The 16525-nt window shown below is 36.7% G+C and overlaps 1 protein-coding gene across 1 annotated transcript; it reads left to right on the forward strand.

Moving 5' to 3' along the window:
• Positions 1 to 1946: 1946 nt before the first annotated feature.
• LOC116172332 (Y+L amino acid transporter 2) lies at positions 1947 to 16287 on the forward strand. The gene is made up of 4 exons (XM_031489530.1): positions 1947 to 2349; positions 14253 to 14742; positions 14791 to 15115; positions 15356 to 16287. Exons 1-4 carry the CDS (start codon positions 2103 to 2105, stop codon positions 15749 to 15751), a joined length of 1458 nt encoding a protein of 485 aa, XP_031345390.1. The 5' UTR covers positions 1947 to 2102; the 3' UTR covers positions 15752 to 16287.
• The last annotated feature ends 238 nt before the right edge of the window (positions 16288 to 16525 follow it).

Raw genomic sequence — 16525 nt, forward strand, 5'->3', positions numbered from 1 at the left:
ATAATAGGTATCATACGATACGACATTACATCTCTATCCGCTTGCCCGTCCTTTCGTCGATGTCTTGCTTCTTGGTTTTAGTGAAATTTGGGTGAAAGGTTCCTTATAGCAATGGGTTCGACAGAATATCTCTTTCCATCCGCCTTGCCATCTGTGCTCTAGCTTTTGTCTGGAAAGTGATATAGGTAATTAAAATGAAATGTTTTAGAAATAGTTTAATTATATCTCAGTCACACCAACAAAGGAACTAGGAATGTAGGATTTTCATTAATTTTTTATGTTTTATTAGAAACACTGAGTAGGCTATGGTCTTTGTTATTAAATTGAGCCATTATATTAGATAATAATTCGAAATTATTGCTTTTATTTTATTTGATTAAGACATTGAAAAATGATAAAATTGCAGGTTCAATTCCTTATCTTTAGGAATTATTAATTAAATATATTTCTATAAAAAAAATAAACATTTTGTTTACGTGATAGGACATGTGTTTTAATAGTACGATAGAAATAGTGAGTTTAGGAAAACCTGCGCGTTTTTTAAAAAAAGTGGAAGTAGATCGCGATAACGCTTGTTTTACAAAAGGACGTAATGAGAAGATTTTCTTGAGGCTCCTTTACGCGCACGCGGACACTCCGTTACGCTGAGAACGATCCGTTAGTCTGGAATACAATATTGAAGGTCGACCTATATTGTTGTTGAAAACAATATAAATATATGTGACAAAAAATCATCTCTTCTTCCTAAAACAAAAAAATCGTTTCAAAAAACGTGTTATATTAAAACAACAGACAAAGTGTCTACAATGGTTACTTCCCCTGTTGGGGAAAATTAGCACAATATGATGTAATATCAACAGCTCGGTTACTTTGGATTGTGACTATAGCATAGCAAACCTCTATATCCTCGGAACTGTGAAATTTCTTGCACCCATTGCTGTTAGCAACTCCAAATTTGTAACTTTGTAAACTTAGCACAAAAGTGTACAGTATCTGCCTTCCATGATTTTTCGCTATGTATGAGAGCGCATATATCATGTGACCTTCGGCAAACAAAACTAAAAACAATTCAAAATGAGTACGAAATAATGATATATCAGCAAAACAAGTCGGGTTTAGCTAGCTAGTACCTATAACCTACTAGGTACCATAGGTATACTTATAGCTTTTTGTTAGCACTTTAGCAGTGTCCAGAGTTGGGCTCTTTCCAAGACGCTGTCATTTTTTCTTCAAGTAATTACGTACGGTCCGCTAGGGATAGAGTAAAATTATAGTCATATTGTAGTATTGTACTAAATAAATTTTAGACTTTAAAATGTGGTGAGTAAAAAGCTAGGAAGGCAGTGTAATTCTTGCCGTATTCTGTAACTATCTACATTTACTTTACTACCTAACGGAACTAACACCACAACCACAAGCCTAGCCGCCAATAATATTCCGATACCCCGTTGACGGAATCCAGGTATTTAACATATAACATACCTATCCTTCATTCGTTTCATTGCACGTATTGTATAACAATATTCCTGGTAAGGCGTGTGGGAGTAAGTGACAATAATTTGAAGAAGACAACTTCGCTAGGCCATTGACATTGCCCAATAAATTTAATCCTTCAAATTCATACTTTCATAGCAGGGAATAAGTGATAGAAAATTAATGCAGGTAGTCAGATTTGCCATAAATAAATAAATAATATATGCGATATCGCAATCTACTTCCACTTTTTTTAAAAAACGCGCAGGTTTTCCTAAACTCACTATTTCTATCGTCCTTTCATTCTTAAAAAGGAGCGATATCAAGTGGCATCCTGTTATATATACAAAACTCCTCAACAAATTACTATCGCAATTTTATACAGGATGCTGTGTGGAGGGGTTGATTGTAAATTAAAACGAGCAATTGACGATAGCCTGAGGTACTTAGCTCGATTTCATTCACTAAAAACTACTTCAGGAAGTGTAGTGGGGGCATTTATGCAGAAACCGTCGTCGTTACAGTAAGCGTAAAACCGACCAGCCGGCCGCCGCCGTTCAGTTGTAAGCCCGTGCTTCCTGGCGCCAAACCTTCTTCTTTTAATTAGAAAGTTACTTTTGTGAATTAAAATGTCAAAACAAAGGACAGACAGTGTTGAGTCAATTTCTTCCAGTTCGGGGCCCGGTGTTAAAATGAAGAAGGAACTATCGCTCATTAACGGGGTCGCAATTATCGTCGGTATTATAATCGGAGCGGGAATATTTGTCTCGCCAAAGGGAGTACTCAAATATTCTGGATCAGTAGGACAGGCGTTGATCGTATGGGTCTTATCGGGACTGCTATCAATGATTGGCGCTCTTTGCTATGCTGAATTAGGTGAGTAGAAATTCAGCGTGTTGTTGCGTCATGATTTTTCACCGGTCGTAGAGACGCCGACCGGCTTGTAGTAAAAATCTTCAAGGACGGGCGCCACGTGCTCTCAGATTTTAAAGTTCGTACGCTTTTTGCTAGCGCTCCTATTTATAATAAGTAAGCCAAAAGTACAAACTGGTTTATCGATTGTCGTATAATATCATGCGGTTCTCCAGAAATGACGCAACAGATTTGTATATTACAAATCAGGTGCGATATGTCCTCACGTATGAACCCTGTAAAGAAAATTCCTTTCATTATTGCGAATTATTTTGGCGAAGTTCTTAATTGTAGCAAATTAACACAAGTAATTCAACACAACTTTTAATTAATGTATATTCTGATATTTACTCGTCTTGTGCAAACAACCTGTGTCGCTCGTCATGTTTAATTAATGTTCTTTTCGCCTAGAACATAATCATTTTGTCAATTCGCGACTTCAATAGTATAAATAAACTGTCTCAAAAGTCACATGTTACTGATGATGATGTACCTATACCTAATTACCATATATCACAAAATCACATACGAGTTCCTAGAAGAATTACTTTACGTTAAGTTTGATAATCACCAAAGGAAGTTTATTTAACAAATTATAAATAAACGTTTAAATAAATGTGATAGAGTAAATGAATAATTCTTCGTGGTATCTATGGAATTGGTCGGAATTGGTATTTGAAATGTGACAAAGAGCTGGATAGTATTAGTTCTACGCACCTCACCTTGCAATAGGGCCGCTAAAAATAAAATTCGGTTATTGGTAAGATGAATCATCTCTGTACAGGGTGGTGACTTGCGTAAGGCGCGGTTCCCACTGGAGCGATGCGATAAGCGATAGGGATAGGGATTTCAATGTAAAATTCATAACATGCGATTATTGGCTCCCCAAATTATTTTAGAACAAAAATGTATTAAAGTTTTTTGTAGAAAAATTTTTTTTACGCCAATCAACCGTATTAGTTTTAAATTTTTTGCATAATAAAGACGGAAAATTGGAAAAATAAAACCCGCATCTTTTTCAATAATCTGCGATGCCATGGAATTTTCTAAAACAAAAAGATATCCAGTTGTCAATTAGTAGCAATTCGAAATGGATTTTATGATCGACTTGGTTACTGTATTGCAGATATATTAGGAAACCGTTTTTAGTAATTTGGTCTTTCTTTGTGTTGAATTCGCTGTTCTAAATATAATACTTTTTGATAGAATTTGATTTGTTTTATAGCCGACATTCCATGGCATGACGGATATTGGCGTAGTTCGAGCGTAGTTTTTGTATTATAAAATTCCATGGCATTACAGATTATTAAAAAAATGGGGGTTTTATTTTTCCAATTTTCCGGCTTTATTATGCAAAAAATTAAAAACTAATACGCTTGATTTACGTGTCTACAAAAAACCTTAATACATGTTTGCTCTAAAATAATTTGGGGAGCCAATAATCGCATGTTATGATGCGTTACGCAAGCACCACCCTGTATAGCGAACGCCACTCTGAATTCAGCTAGCGCCATCCTAGATTTGACAAAAAAAATTAGGGGTTCGCTATGCAGTGGCGGAGTAGTTTCCGTTCGGGGCGGCCCCCCAACATTTCACCCTCAACCCTCATACATCCCCCCCCCCCTCTTGTGACTTGTCCCATTCGCGACCAAATTAATAGCTTGGTAGGTACCACAGAGTTGTATATTATATACTCAGTAAATAGAGAACAGTGTTGTTGCGAATAATTGACCCCAATTGCATGGGCGCCGCTACTAAAGGGCAAGGAGGGGCCCGGGCCCCTCCGTGGGATTTGAGAAATCACCTAATCCGTTTTAGAAAATGTTGAAAGCTCACAATAAAACCAAAACACAGCCACCTTTTTCTGTCCCATCGCTGTTCAGTGACAAAGCAAAAGTAGGTAAACGTTTTATAACCTTATTGAGTTACCTCAATTTCCATAAAGTTGCCATATTGTATAGACTATAGAGATTAAATTAACCGAAGACCGCAGGATGGCTGTTCATTTTGGAAAAACATCCATGACAATATTGTTATGTCACTTACATATTTCGGTTAGGCGCTTTTTAGCGCATTTTCCAAAAGGAAAACGAACGCTATTGTCCGCACTTTGTCCGTATTTACCATTACTAGTCGTCCACTTTAAGCTTTTTCGTTGTGCTTTCTTTCTTATACGGTGTAGCACAGCCTCGAGGCCAGAACGACAAAAGACTTTTTGAATTAGTCACTTCCTTCCCGAGCTATCACTGATTTTGTGCGGGGAAAATGCGCTTTCGTCGGTCGCGAGTGACCACGTTTTTAACTTGTTATGGAATAGATGCACATAAAGTGATGAATATACGAAGAATCGCAAACGATTCAGTAGGGGAATTTTTTGTTACCCAGCTCGTATTGGGAAACCAGACTTTTCATCCAGCTCATATTCAATAGCAATGATTTTTGAACTCGTAGAAATCGATTGGCGAAGATTTGACATCGCTGTGTCTTTTCGTTCTTGAGTTAGACGAGGAACAGACGCACAGGCAGACAAAACCATCACGTAAGAGGAATTTTTATTCTTTCGAAATAATTACATTGTTTTACCCGAGGTTTTACCCTACTCTACATTAAACATTGTAATCAATAACATTATGGTTGGTAATTTGTTATATAGTTTTGAGTAGAAAAATTATGCAGAAACAGTTTAATGTTACAATTTGCCCTCGAATTTGCCCTACGCACTGTAATTTTTATCACCCGCACGTTAGTAATGGAGGTATTGCTTGGGGTAAAAAATGACCCCCCTCTCCACTTTTTTTACGGAAATACACGTTTTGAAGCAACAGGATTCCGAATCCAACAAAATTTTGATGATGTCGGTCTGTCTGTAGTGTACTGTTACTGTAACCAAATTTGGTACACATATTCTTAGGTATAAAAGGAAGAGCTGAAAAGCTTTCGGGGAGAATAGCGCATGAACCAAATTTGGTACACATATTGTTAGACCTAAGAGAAGGTAGAACACGCATGCGCCGGTGTGCGGGTGGTATATGTGCTAACCATAGCAAATTTTGTAATATAGTGCTATTAATTTCGTTTTCTGTTTTGTGTCTAATATGTACCTATTACACCAATGGTTTTTATTGGATATATGATTTAGCTGCGGATCCTATTGATTTACTAATTTAAAACTACTATAGTTAGGGAACATTTTCTATTCCAATAATGTAAAGAATTAACGTTTTGGAAAAATAGTCTCTTGGTCAGCAGGCATTTTTATATTTACCATAGTCTGCTAAGTTTTTAAGATACAGCACCAAAATCACTAAATCTGTTTTTGGGTCATATCTAGTGAACTGTGGATTTTTTTCAAAATACAAAAGCATATCTTAAATAATCTCTTAAAACGACAACTCTTTCCTCATTTAACCGAATCCGTATGTCTGGTTTCCGAGATACCAATGCTTGAAATGAAAAAAAAACTCACCCTGTATAGCCTCGTGTATAGCTATCAGGATGTTTGAAGAAAAAAATTGAGATAAATAGGGAAAACCGTTAATTACTTTTGAAATGTGGATTGAATACAAGTAGGCCGTGGAATATAATTCATATTTCAGGAAATGTTCAAAATAACACTATTTTCATAGAATAGTATTTATCTTATTCATTTCAAATCCTATATAAATCCGACTTTAGATCGATTTATATGGATTACAGAGACTAACTTCCGAGCTAACTTCTATTAAAATCGAGATTAAAATACTAAAGACTCGTATCTCAAAATACCCCCCAAAAACATCGAAAACAAGCATGATACTACAAGTTGTAGTATCATGGAAACAAGCAATTTGGAACACCCTTTACACATGCCGACATGCTCCCCTTTTCGCCGCCTCGGGTGCTATGTTGACGCTCGATTAACTTCCATAAGCAAGTGCCACAAGTGCTGTGTGTGTTCGTCAAACCTCGCCCCCATCCGAGGGGTCATCCACCAAGCAAAATAATGTCGTTTCGGCAGTATTTAGCATTTTATTGCCAGTAACACTTGTAATGCTTCCGTAATATGCGAACTGTGTGGGGAACTATTCGCACTTTAAGAGTACAATTTAGTATAGAAATATGATAGAAAGAAGTAACTTTTAAAACCGTTGAAAGCTGGGAGGGGGGGGGGGGAGTTTTTAACCCATAACAGAGCTGTAAAGTAGTAAACATTCAATGTAAATTAATGTAATTGCAATAAAAAATTGCAGTGACAAAGGAAAGCTAGCTAAATTTATACACAAAAGAATTATGACCTACATTTTGCTCTCGACCGATACAAAGGCCCTTATAATACAGGAAACTGTAAACATGATGTTTATTTAACTTACTTAATAGCTCTCGTAATAGCTCTAATAAAATTTCATTTTCTTTCAAAATACGTGAAAATATAGTCTTAAGAGGGTGTTCCCATTTAAAAAATATTGTATTGAGTAACCATACGCTTGTTTAATGATTTAATACGAAATCACATAATAGCTATTTATATATCAAGTATATAAACTGGGTCTTTATGGACGAGCCGATTATTTAGCCGAGCGAGCTTGCGAGCGAGGCACAAATAAACAAGGCGAGTCCCCATAAAGCCTATTTATGGACGCGATATATACAAAGCTATATGTACGACTGCAACAACCCATAATAATGAAAATTTCATGGAATTCAATAAACGATAAAATCTATATATCATTGACAACAGATGTCAAGCATTTGTCAAGTATTTCTAAAATACTTGAATTTACCTTGGATTGACACCTAAGTACGACTGTCACATTGACAGGCGACCGTTTTACGTTACCATTATGGACTAGGCCATAATATTGCAAATTATGGCCACTAATTGCGACTGTAATCACCGCATTATCAAGCAGTCGTACATAAAGGCCTTAATGCTTAAAAAACTCAGCACTGTGTCATCAGAACACAAAACATCCAAATTTTACACAACTACTCATACTAGAAAAAAATGAGAGAAAAATTGATCCCATCCTATCGGGGGGTGGCGCTAGCTCTAATATCAGTAGCGCTAGGTCTGACGAACTACCTGATATATTCCTTATACTGCACGACCTTGCCGATTTCAATCCTGGATTTTCGTATATCATTAGAAAACTAAAATCGATTAATTGGTAATTAACCTAAAACTTAATAAGATTAGTTCTCCCTTTTCTTTCCTGCCAAGAGAGCTTTCAGCGGCTGTAACAACACTACTTAACTTACAAACAACATGAAAACACACAAAGCTCACGGCTCGTCTCGTAGAGCAAATAAGTAACTTCAGAAACTACTTAGTAACGAGGCGCCCAACTTAAAACGCGTTTTGATACCGGGTGTTCAGCAAAGCTGGTCGACTTTACAAATATGCGGTGTGGTCATAACTTCGGGTATGTCAGGGCGGAAAACGGGTGCTTTGTTACAGTGCGTAAAGTTGGAGAATCGATCTCGAAATATCGAACTTTTGGATTATGTGCTCAATCTTGCCCGTATCGCCCAAATTTTCTTGCTTTTGGATTTCGAGTTATTCAAATACTTTGAATGGGACTCCTCCAACTTCGTATCTTGGTATACTCGATTTTGTAAAATTATAGAATTCATGATAGATTACAGGTATACATTGTACACAAGTCTTGTGCCGATAAAGTGCATTTTTTAAACTGAAATAGCTTGGCAAATAATTGGGTTATAAGATAAGTATGTAGAGGTAGCGCGAGAGGTCGTGCTATATTTACCGATGTTTATCTTCTTGGTAGATTACTAGTGGGAAGAGGGCTCATTGCACATAAACATTTAAAGGCCATCTGGCACACATTCAAAATCTACGCTATATAATGCAAGAAGAATTAAGCCCTTAAGTCCGCAATATCGTATTTTACCTTTGAAATATTCACACCAAGGTTTTCACATCGCCAGTAAATATGTCTAACGTTAACGTTCCACGCCCTTTGAAAGTGCCCTCGTCCGACACTCCGGTCAGCAGATATTGGCTCTGAATGTTTTGACATCACCGATCTTCTCAAGATTGTTACACTTACGGATCTCTCCAAAATTGTTGAAATAAGTAATTTCCCAACCAATACTAAAAACCTTCGTAAAAATCACCCAGTTGTTTTATGGAAGATTTGCCCGTAGATTCACCCCTCTACGAACAAGGCTAAAAAAGCAAAAATAAAAAAGATAAAAAATACACTGTTCGTCAACAGAAAACAGAGAACCTCGCAGAGAACTGAACTAAAAAACCGAAAATTACATTTTGGTTGAAAAAGTGGAATCTTTTCAATATTCATATTAGCACAGATTTAAATATTTAAATCTGTGATATTATAGGTACCTACTCAACTTATTCTTAAAATCTCAAGACGTTTTCAACAAGCAATTTATTACCTATTTATTTCACTTCATAATACATTGTTCGCTGCTGAGAGTAGATCTCGCCCCCTTAGACTCTCGTGCGAGTCTTTTTTGTTTCTGAAATTCTACTAAGTACTCCACTCTTAATTTTAAACAGCATTTGATCGCGGCTTTCGTAATTGTGGAAGTGGGAAATTTGCAATGAAATGAAAAGTAATATAGCTTAAGTACTTGGGCCACGAACTTATAAAATAAGATGGACTGCTGATCAAACAGTTGCATAGAGGTGGAAATGGACCTAGCATGGGCGCCGCCATGATGTGCACATTTTAGTTATTTTCTAGGGGAATTTTCCTAGTGCTCAAGTTTTGAGACTATTGCAGCCTTGGAAAATGACATGTGTCACAGTAATTTATTTAGGAAACGTGAGGTTAATGTCGAGTTAATGCTTGTTTATTAGTTGATTTGAATTTCGCGCCAACTGAGTGCACATCATGGCGGCCCCCATGTAGGTGTCATTTGTTAATTCAGCATTAGCAGTCCATCTTAATTTACAAGTTCGTGACTTGGTCACTTTATTGTTTTTTGAGGATTATTAGATTAGAAAAAAAATCTTCCAAACACTGTACTGAAGCCAGTTAAATGGGAGTGAGATTGAATACTGGTTCCAACAGGATGGAGCAATGGCGCACACGGCTCCTGCACGGGTAAAATTTTTGGAATTTTTTGCTAATCATATCGTAATCTGATCGCTCCGTGTGAAACAAGCTGTGAAATCACTAACCAACGAGCTATAGATATGCAAAATATGCATATGAACCGAGATATGAACGGACAAATTCTATTTTCTATTTCCATTTTATTTTCCATTTTACGATCAATTTTCGTGGGACGCAGACAATAGGTATAGCCCGTGTTAGAAAATAACCTCGCTTCTGCGGATTTTCTGCACATTGTATGTGAATGTGTATAATTTATATCCACTTTATCCATATGTAAAATCATAGTACCGTGTTATATTATGGTAAAATGTAATGTAGGTAGATTATACATGGTTATGATGGTATTTCTAGATAAAAACAATGTATTAATTACTACATTCTTTTGAAAATAAGCACAGTTAAATTGTAGGTACTTAATTTGTTTTTGTTAACTTAATTACACGCATTGTAACTTTAATACATATTAATATTAAATTAAATTCTCTTTTGCTGGAAGATTTTCCGGCTATAATATTTACAATTGTTGTTATTACAAATGTGCTATATTAAGCACTTCAAACAATAGCTTCGTGTTAATAATTCTGATATTTTGGTCTTCTAATTACATATCCTTTGGACTTTTATCTTTTGATAGGTATACCTAATAATATACAGTGGTAGGTACCTGGTGTCAGTTATTGGAACTGATTTTTTACGTTTACATGGCGCTTTAAACAAATTTGAAAAGTGTGCTATTGTCCACACTGTGTCCGTATCATACAGGTATCAAACGAAACCTTATAATGTCAGGTGTGAAGCTCCACATTTTAATCTTCTACACCTCACCGCAACCCCAATGGACAATGACAAAGTAGAAAAAGTTAATTACACAGCAATTTCCCAGATATTGGCTTCGGATTTGATACCTCCATAACCAAAAGGCATTTTGCCCAAGACGTGTCAAAATCCTTATTTGACCCGATTTAATTGTAAAAATGTCTAAACGCATTAATTCGATTCGATTGAACTCGCGATTGAATTTAACGCATTTTTTATAACCACGTTATAAACGTTTTGACCAAAAGGGGTCAAAATCGTTGTTTACGTATTGTTTTCATCGTTTCACTTAAAAACCGTGGAATCTGTGTATCTTGATCTCCGAGAGGGTAAGCTCTATGGATTGTTAACGACCACGTGCGTTTGAATTATCAAAAGGTTTGAAAATCGTTTTCTTTTTCCCTGATTTGATTGGAAAAAAATTACTTAACAATTGTTTAGTAGCGCGGGTATATACAGGGTGTTACATATAAGTATGTAAAAAAAAGTTTCGGTGGTGTGATAGAGGGGATCAAAACAAGCACTTTATCTAAATAAATCGAGGCTCCAACGTGTTTCGTTTGGAGGCCACCCCCACAAAAGTGGTGAAATTTGCAAATTTTTTTCTCAGCTACCATTAAGAGTTAGAAAGACTTGTGGCACGTCGTTGAATAGGTTTTCGGGTATGCTCTTTCCGATTTTGCAAATTTTTTTTTTAATTCCTATACTGAAATTACGCCTTAGGGCTTGTTTCGTGGATTAACCACTGACCTCTTTTATTTAGGTCAGTGTGGTTAACTCCCTGAGACAGGCAGCACAGAACGCATGCTCGCCCTACTTCTTTATAGCTTTGCATGGGTTTGTTACATTATAGAATGCAAGCAATTGTTAGTAGCGATATGGAAGTTTAATTACCTACGAGGATTTCTAAAAGAGCCATATGGCATTGGCACCTGATTAAATTCAGTATGTACATACATATGGACTAGGTAAATAACACCATTATACAATGATAACGGGCAATGTATCTCTTTTGAATTGGCGGCAAAAATATGCGCGTGGATGTGAAAATTCTATTTAGAATCGTTTGGACACCAGCCAAAGGATGGGCATAGGCGGACACATGGTCACACCTAATTATTTGGGGGGGGGGGGGGTTCTCTGGTGCCCACTCTCCATACGAAAATTTTATTTAATGTAAAAATAACATGGATACTAATCGAGATACTAATTTTCTATTAGTTCTGTAGTTTGTTGTTTATCCATAGATAAATAGCATTACTTTATAACATACATTTTATACATTGAATTTACTGGGTCTTAGGCACGTTGTTCAGTACAGCCAGTTCTTAAATAGAACTACATACCTATATACTATTTTCTTGTACATATAAATAACATTTACTTTCCTTTTCCAACTGTTTAAGTAATTGGCAATGGAAACAATTTTGTTAAAAGCAACATGGAATCAATTATATACGGTTTTGGAAGGTATAAATTCAACGTTAACAACAAAATGTGTGGAAATTAGTGAATTGCAACTGATATCGCAAATAGATTCTTAACCGAAGAGTTTTTGTTAGTATTCAGCTCGGTAGTTTACATACAAGTCCATACAAACATCAGACAATTCGATAACTTCCACATATTTGAACCAACGAACGACCAAATATACCTATAAATTTTTTTCGAAGTTCGGACCAAAATCTAACGATAAATTCATCAAACATTACACCAAGAATGAAAGTGATTTCGAACAATAAAAGTTAACGGCACGTGATTCCGCATATCAATTTCAATTTTGATTGAAAATTATAAAAAAATAAAATGATGTATATAGAACACAAATAAATTATAAAAGAATGCAAAGACTACGAGTACTACCGGATTTAATAACATAAAAAAAACATCAAACTTAACCTACACGATGCTCCCTCGACGACAGCTCAAACCAAGATTGTTGTAACGTAAGAAGTTTTCGTGCTCTCGAGACGACGCAGACAGATTTTCACTTTCTAAACAGTCCCCCTAACCTAAGACCGGACTTGCACTCGTGTTCTGACAAAATGAGATCCGAACATATTCATTCATCCATCTCTACTCAATTTATAAGTACTCGAAGTCGGGCTTTTTCTAACATTACCTAACATGACATCTCGGTAAACCAAAAATTAAATGTGATATTTATTTATTGTCCCTCTCTTGTTCTGGGCCCGCAACAGGATATAGTTAACATAAACTGTCAACACACTCATACATAATCACAATCAAATGTATTTGCTAATCATAATGCTTTCTGGACGTTCCATGAATTCGCGCGGATTTTCTCTGCCTCAAATTCCGCAATTCTACTTATTAACAAATCCGCTTAGATGAAAGTGCGCTTCGTCCAAAAAATTATTCTTTTGGGAAAGTCCACATCTTCAACTTGGCGTTCCATTGTTACAATATTCACTTGTGTGAGTTGAATTTTGTAAGTGTGCACTTTGAGATCTTTTGTAAGGATCTCGGGAAGGATATTGTGCACTACCGATAGTGACAAATGCAACTGTTGACTGTTGAGCCGGACGACGCACCTATCTTCCGCGGCTAGCCATCGTGCTACTTGCACAGCGGTGTTCTCTATAGTGCACGCAGAACGCGGCCTTCGGCATACCGACCGCACATACCATGCAATGCCCGCAGTGAAACTCTCGCCGTTTTTGTAGAACGTTTTAATCACTGTAATTCGTTATTCCGTTGTCAAGCGCTCCATTTCGGAAAATAACGAAAACATGATCAAGATGAATTGCGCGTGACAATGCTATAAAGCGCGGATACTGCAGGTGAGACAGAAGGGAATACGACGAGGCAAACTCTATCTACCGCGATTTTGTTGGTCGACAGTGCTTGAGTTGTCCCAACCACATTTTTGTGGTCGACTTGCGGTCATATGAACCGCACTTGGAGTTAAGGCCGATAAATGTATCCGTGTAAAACGTATCGTCCATTGTTACGTCCTTTCGCTGCGATCGTAGAAATAGAAATGAATTTCGGCTCAACCCGGTCCAGTTGAGTTTTGCGGTTGGTGTACGGTAGTGGACGAGACGACCACTTGACAGAAATCGGGCGCAGATGCGCGGTTCGATTACTGTGAACGTCCCTGTACGTATGGTACACACGAACTAAAAATATATGTATAATTTCGCATTTACGCATTTACAAAATTTCTAAAGGTAAAACAACACTGAGATACAAATTCAAATAAAACGAACAGATTTACTTAATAAATTTAAGTATTCTCATACACATTTGAGTTTAGACCTACATATAACGTCTACATGACGTTGTTTAAACAACATTTTCTACGAGCTCCTAGCGGGTTCATTATTTTTCGTTTGTGCGTCTGTCTGTTAGCACGATATCTCGAAACCGAATGGATTAGGATGAAATTTTGCAGGCGGATTCTTTATCAAATTTGTAGATCATACTTTGTGAATTGGCTACGTAGGCAAAAAAATAAGGAAGTTCCTGTTGACCTCTCATATACCCAGGAGCTTGAAATTACAACTGCTACCACAGTCCCGCAAAGTCGGGTACCTACATCACAAGATCTCTTTAGGCTCTTACCCATACTTAATCTCTGGTTGTTCTTCTTCTCGACGTCATTCTTCAGTAGGTTCCGAAATGAAGCGCCCTGCGATCCTACTACATTTCAAAGATGTTCAGGCTCAAAATCGGAAAAGCACCCTCTCTATAACTGTCTATAGATAATGAAAAGCACACATTTACTATTGACACTTGATATAAAACACCCTTATTTCTGAATATACATAATTGTAACGGGCGATCAAAAATGAGTTGCTGTCGAGTCGCCTTTGGAAGTTCAAGTTAAATACGAATTCTCATGCAAACAAAAATTCCAAAGGTGACTCGACAGCAACTCATATTTGATCGCATTGTATTTGTCTCATGTTCTAAATGAAATTATTTTTCTCATTTCAGGAACCATGATACCAAAATCTGGTGGGGACTACGCATATATAATGGAAGCATTTGGTCCTCTACCTGCGTTCCTGTATTTATGGGTGGCGCTTTTTATATTGGTTCCTACAGGAAACGCGATAACGGCGATTACATTCGCACAATATATTCTTCAGCCCATGTGGCCCACATGTGACCCACCATATGAAGCTGTGAGACTGTTGGCGGCAGTTACGACATGCCTATTAACTGTTATTAATTGTTACAACGTTAAGTGGGTTACAAGGGTGCAAGACATTTTTACCGCAACAAAAATGTTTGCTCTAGGCATTATAGTGCTGGCAGGCATTTGGCATCTGTGCGCTGGCAACACGAAGCATTTCGAACAGCCAATGGCCGACACACAAACTGAGCCAGGTTATATTGCATTAGCATTTTATTCTGGACTATTCTCGTATTCCGGTTGGAATTACCTGAACTTCGTTACCGAAGAGCTAAAAGATCCATATAAGTAAGTGTTTCATTTGCTTGATTATGCATTAGTAATTTTTATTTTTAGGAATCTTCCAAAAGCGATATGCATATCAATGCCTTTGGTTACGGCGGTCTATGTCGTAACAAATATTGCCTATTTTGTTGTACTGGATCGGGACGAGATCTTGTCTTCGCACGCGGTGGCTGTGACTTTTGGAACAAAAATGTTAGGAATATTTTCGTATACTATGCCATTTTTTGTGGCTTGTTCCACATTCGGATCGCTGAACGGAGCTATATTTGCCTCATCACGTTTATTTTTTGTGGGGGCTCGCCAAGGACATTTACCTCGAGCTATTGCCTTAATTGACGTTAAGAGGCTTACTCCTGTTCCTTCACTCATTTTTATGGTATGTATTACATTATTATTGTAATTGAGCTTTGATGAAACATTATGTATGATCAACCATTTCGAGTTAGACTATCAGTTAGCCAAAATAGATTACTTAAAATAAATTATGGAAAAGAAAGCACCTACCAAAACTACTGAAAAGATGTGCTTCTCAGTGAAAATTTGAGACTGCAGGCATACAGTGCCAGCGTAATTCTGGTAGCTTAAGGGCAGGTGTACTTATTATTTTTTGTTGCAGTGCATTATAACATTAGCTCTTGTTATAATAGAAGACGTTTACGTTCTGATCAACTACGTCTCATTTGTGGAAGCTCTATTCACTACAATAAGTGTGACCGGTCTACTGTGGATGCGATATTCTAAACCACACCTTCTGAGGCCTATCAAAGTAAACTTAGTACTGCCAATTTTATTCTTATGCATATGTGCCTTCCTAGTCACATTCCCTTGTTATGTCAGTCCGTGGGAAGTTAGCATAGGACTAGCGTTCGTCATATGCGGCATACCCGTATATTTAGTTACGATAGCGTGGCGCTCAAAACCGGAATGGTTAGATAAAGCATTTAATTTGTTCAATACGTCATGCGCAAAACTATTCGTATGCGTTCCAGAATACGAAAAGCATGAGTCTTAGTAAGTGTAGTGGAATTGATTTCTACATTCCGGTATGTGCACTTAGCTATTTTAAAATGTGTGCCTTCAAGCGCAATTATTTTAGCTAATTTTCTACGGTATCTTAAATATTGTAAATAACACTTTTAAAAAATCTTTTATACTCTATAACTAAACTAATGCATGTACTGATCTACACTGCTCAAACTCAAGATCTGCAACAAGACAAGGCTACCTAATTTTTTTTGCTTTGAATTTGAGATTTAAATTTTTTTGTGATTTTCAAGTGTGTGTAGAAATCCTAGTGTTAATTTAAGACAATAAAATATTACTAAAGAATTTGTATGCTGAAGGGAACGCACACACTAAAAATCAAACTTACTTGATCCATACGTAGCACGCTAGTAAAATACAATGCCAAATTTTTGTATGTATTTATTATTTATTGTAGACATATTGTTGTTAGTTGTTTTATGTAAGTAAGTGGTTGATTTTAATTTATTTTCGTACATTGCTTAAGCCGTTGTTATTGGAACTACATAAATAAAATTGAAGCATTTTTTTATAAATTGAAGCACCTGCTATTTTTTAAGCCAAATCCCATTGAACTGATGTATGGATCGTGGAAGCTGGATATTGGAAAATTTATTGGGGAACAAAGTCTTCGGCAATCGAATCGCTTTTGCTTCCAAACAAACATTGTAATGACATACCCCTACGGTTAGGCAACACACATTCACTCAACGATTTTAGGTATACTAATCAAAGGACGAAACTGATTTTTGGAGATGAAGCT

Source organism: Photinus pyralis, unplaced genomic scaffold, assembly GCF_008802855.1.
Source record: "Photinus pyralis isolate 1611_PpyrPB1 unplaced genomic scaffold, Ppyr1.3 Ppyr1.4_LG5, whole genome shotgun sequence".
Taxonomy (NCBI): domain Eukaryota; kingdom Metazoa; phylum Arthropoda; class Insecta; order Coleoptera; family Lampyridae; genus Photinus; species Photinus pyralis.

Coding starts and splice junctions, on each gene's coding strand:
- LOC116172332 (XM_031489530.1), top strand. CDS start 2,103: ATGTCAAAACAAAGGACAGACAGTGTTGAGTCAATTTCTTCCAGTTCG. Junction 2,350..14,252: donor TCTTTGCTATGCTGAATTAG/GTGAGTAGAAAT, acceptor TTCTCATTTCAG/GAACCATGATACCAAAATCT. Junction 15,116..15,355: donor TTCCTTCACTCATTTTTATG/GTATGTATTACA, acceptor TTTTTGTTGCAG/TGCATTATAACATTAGCTCT.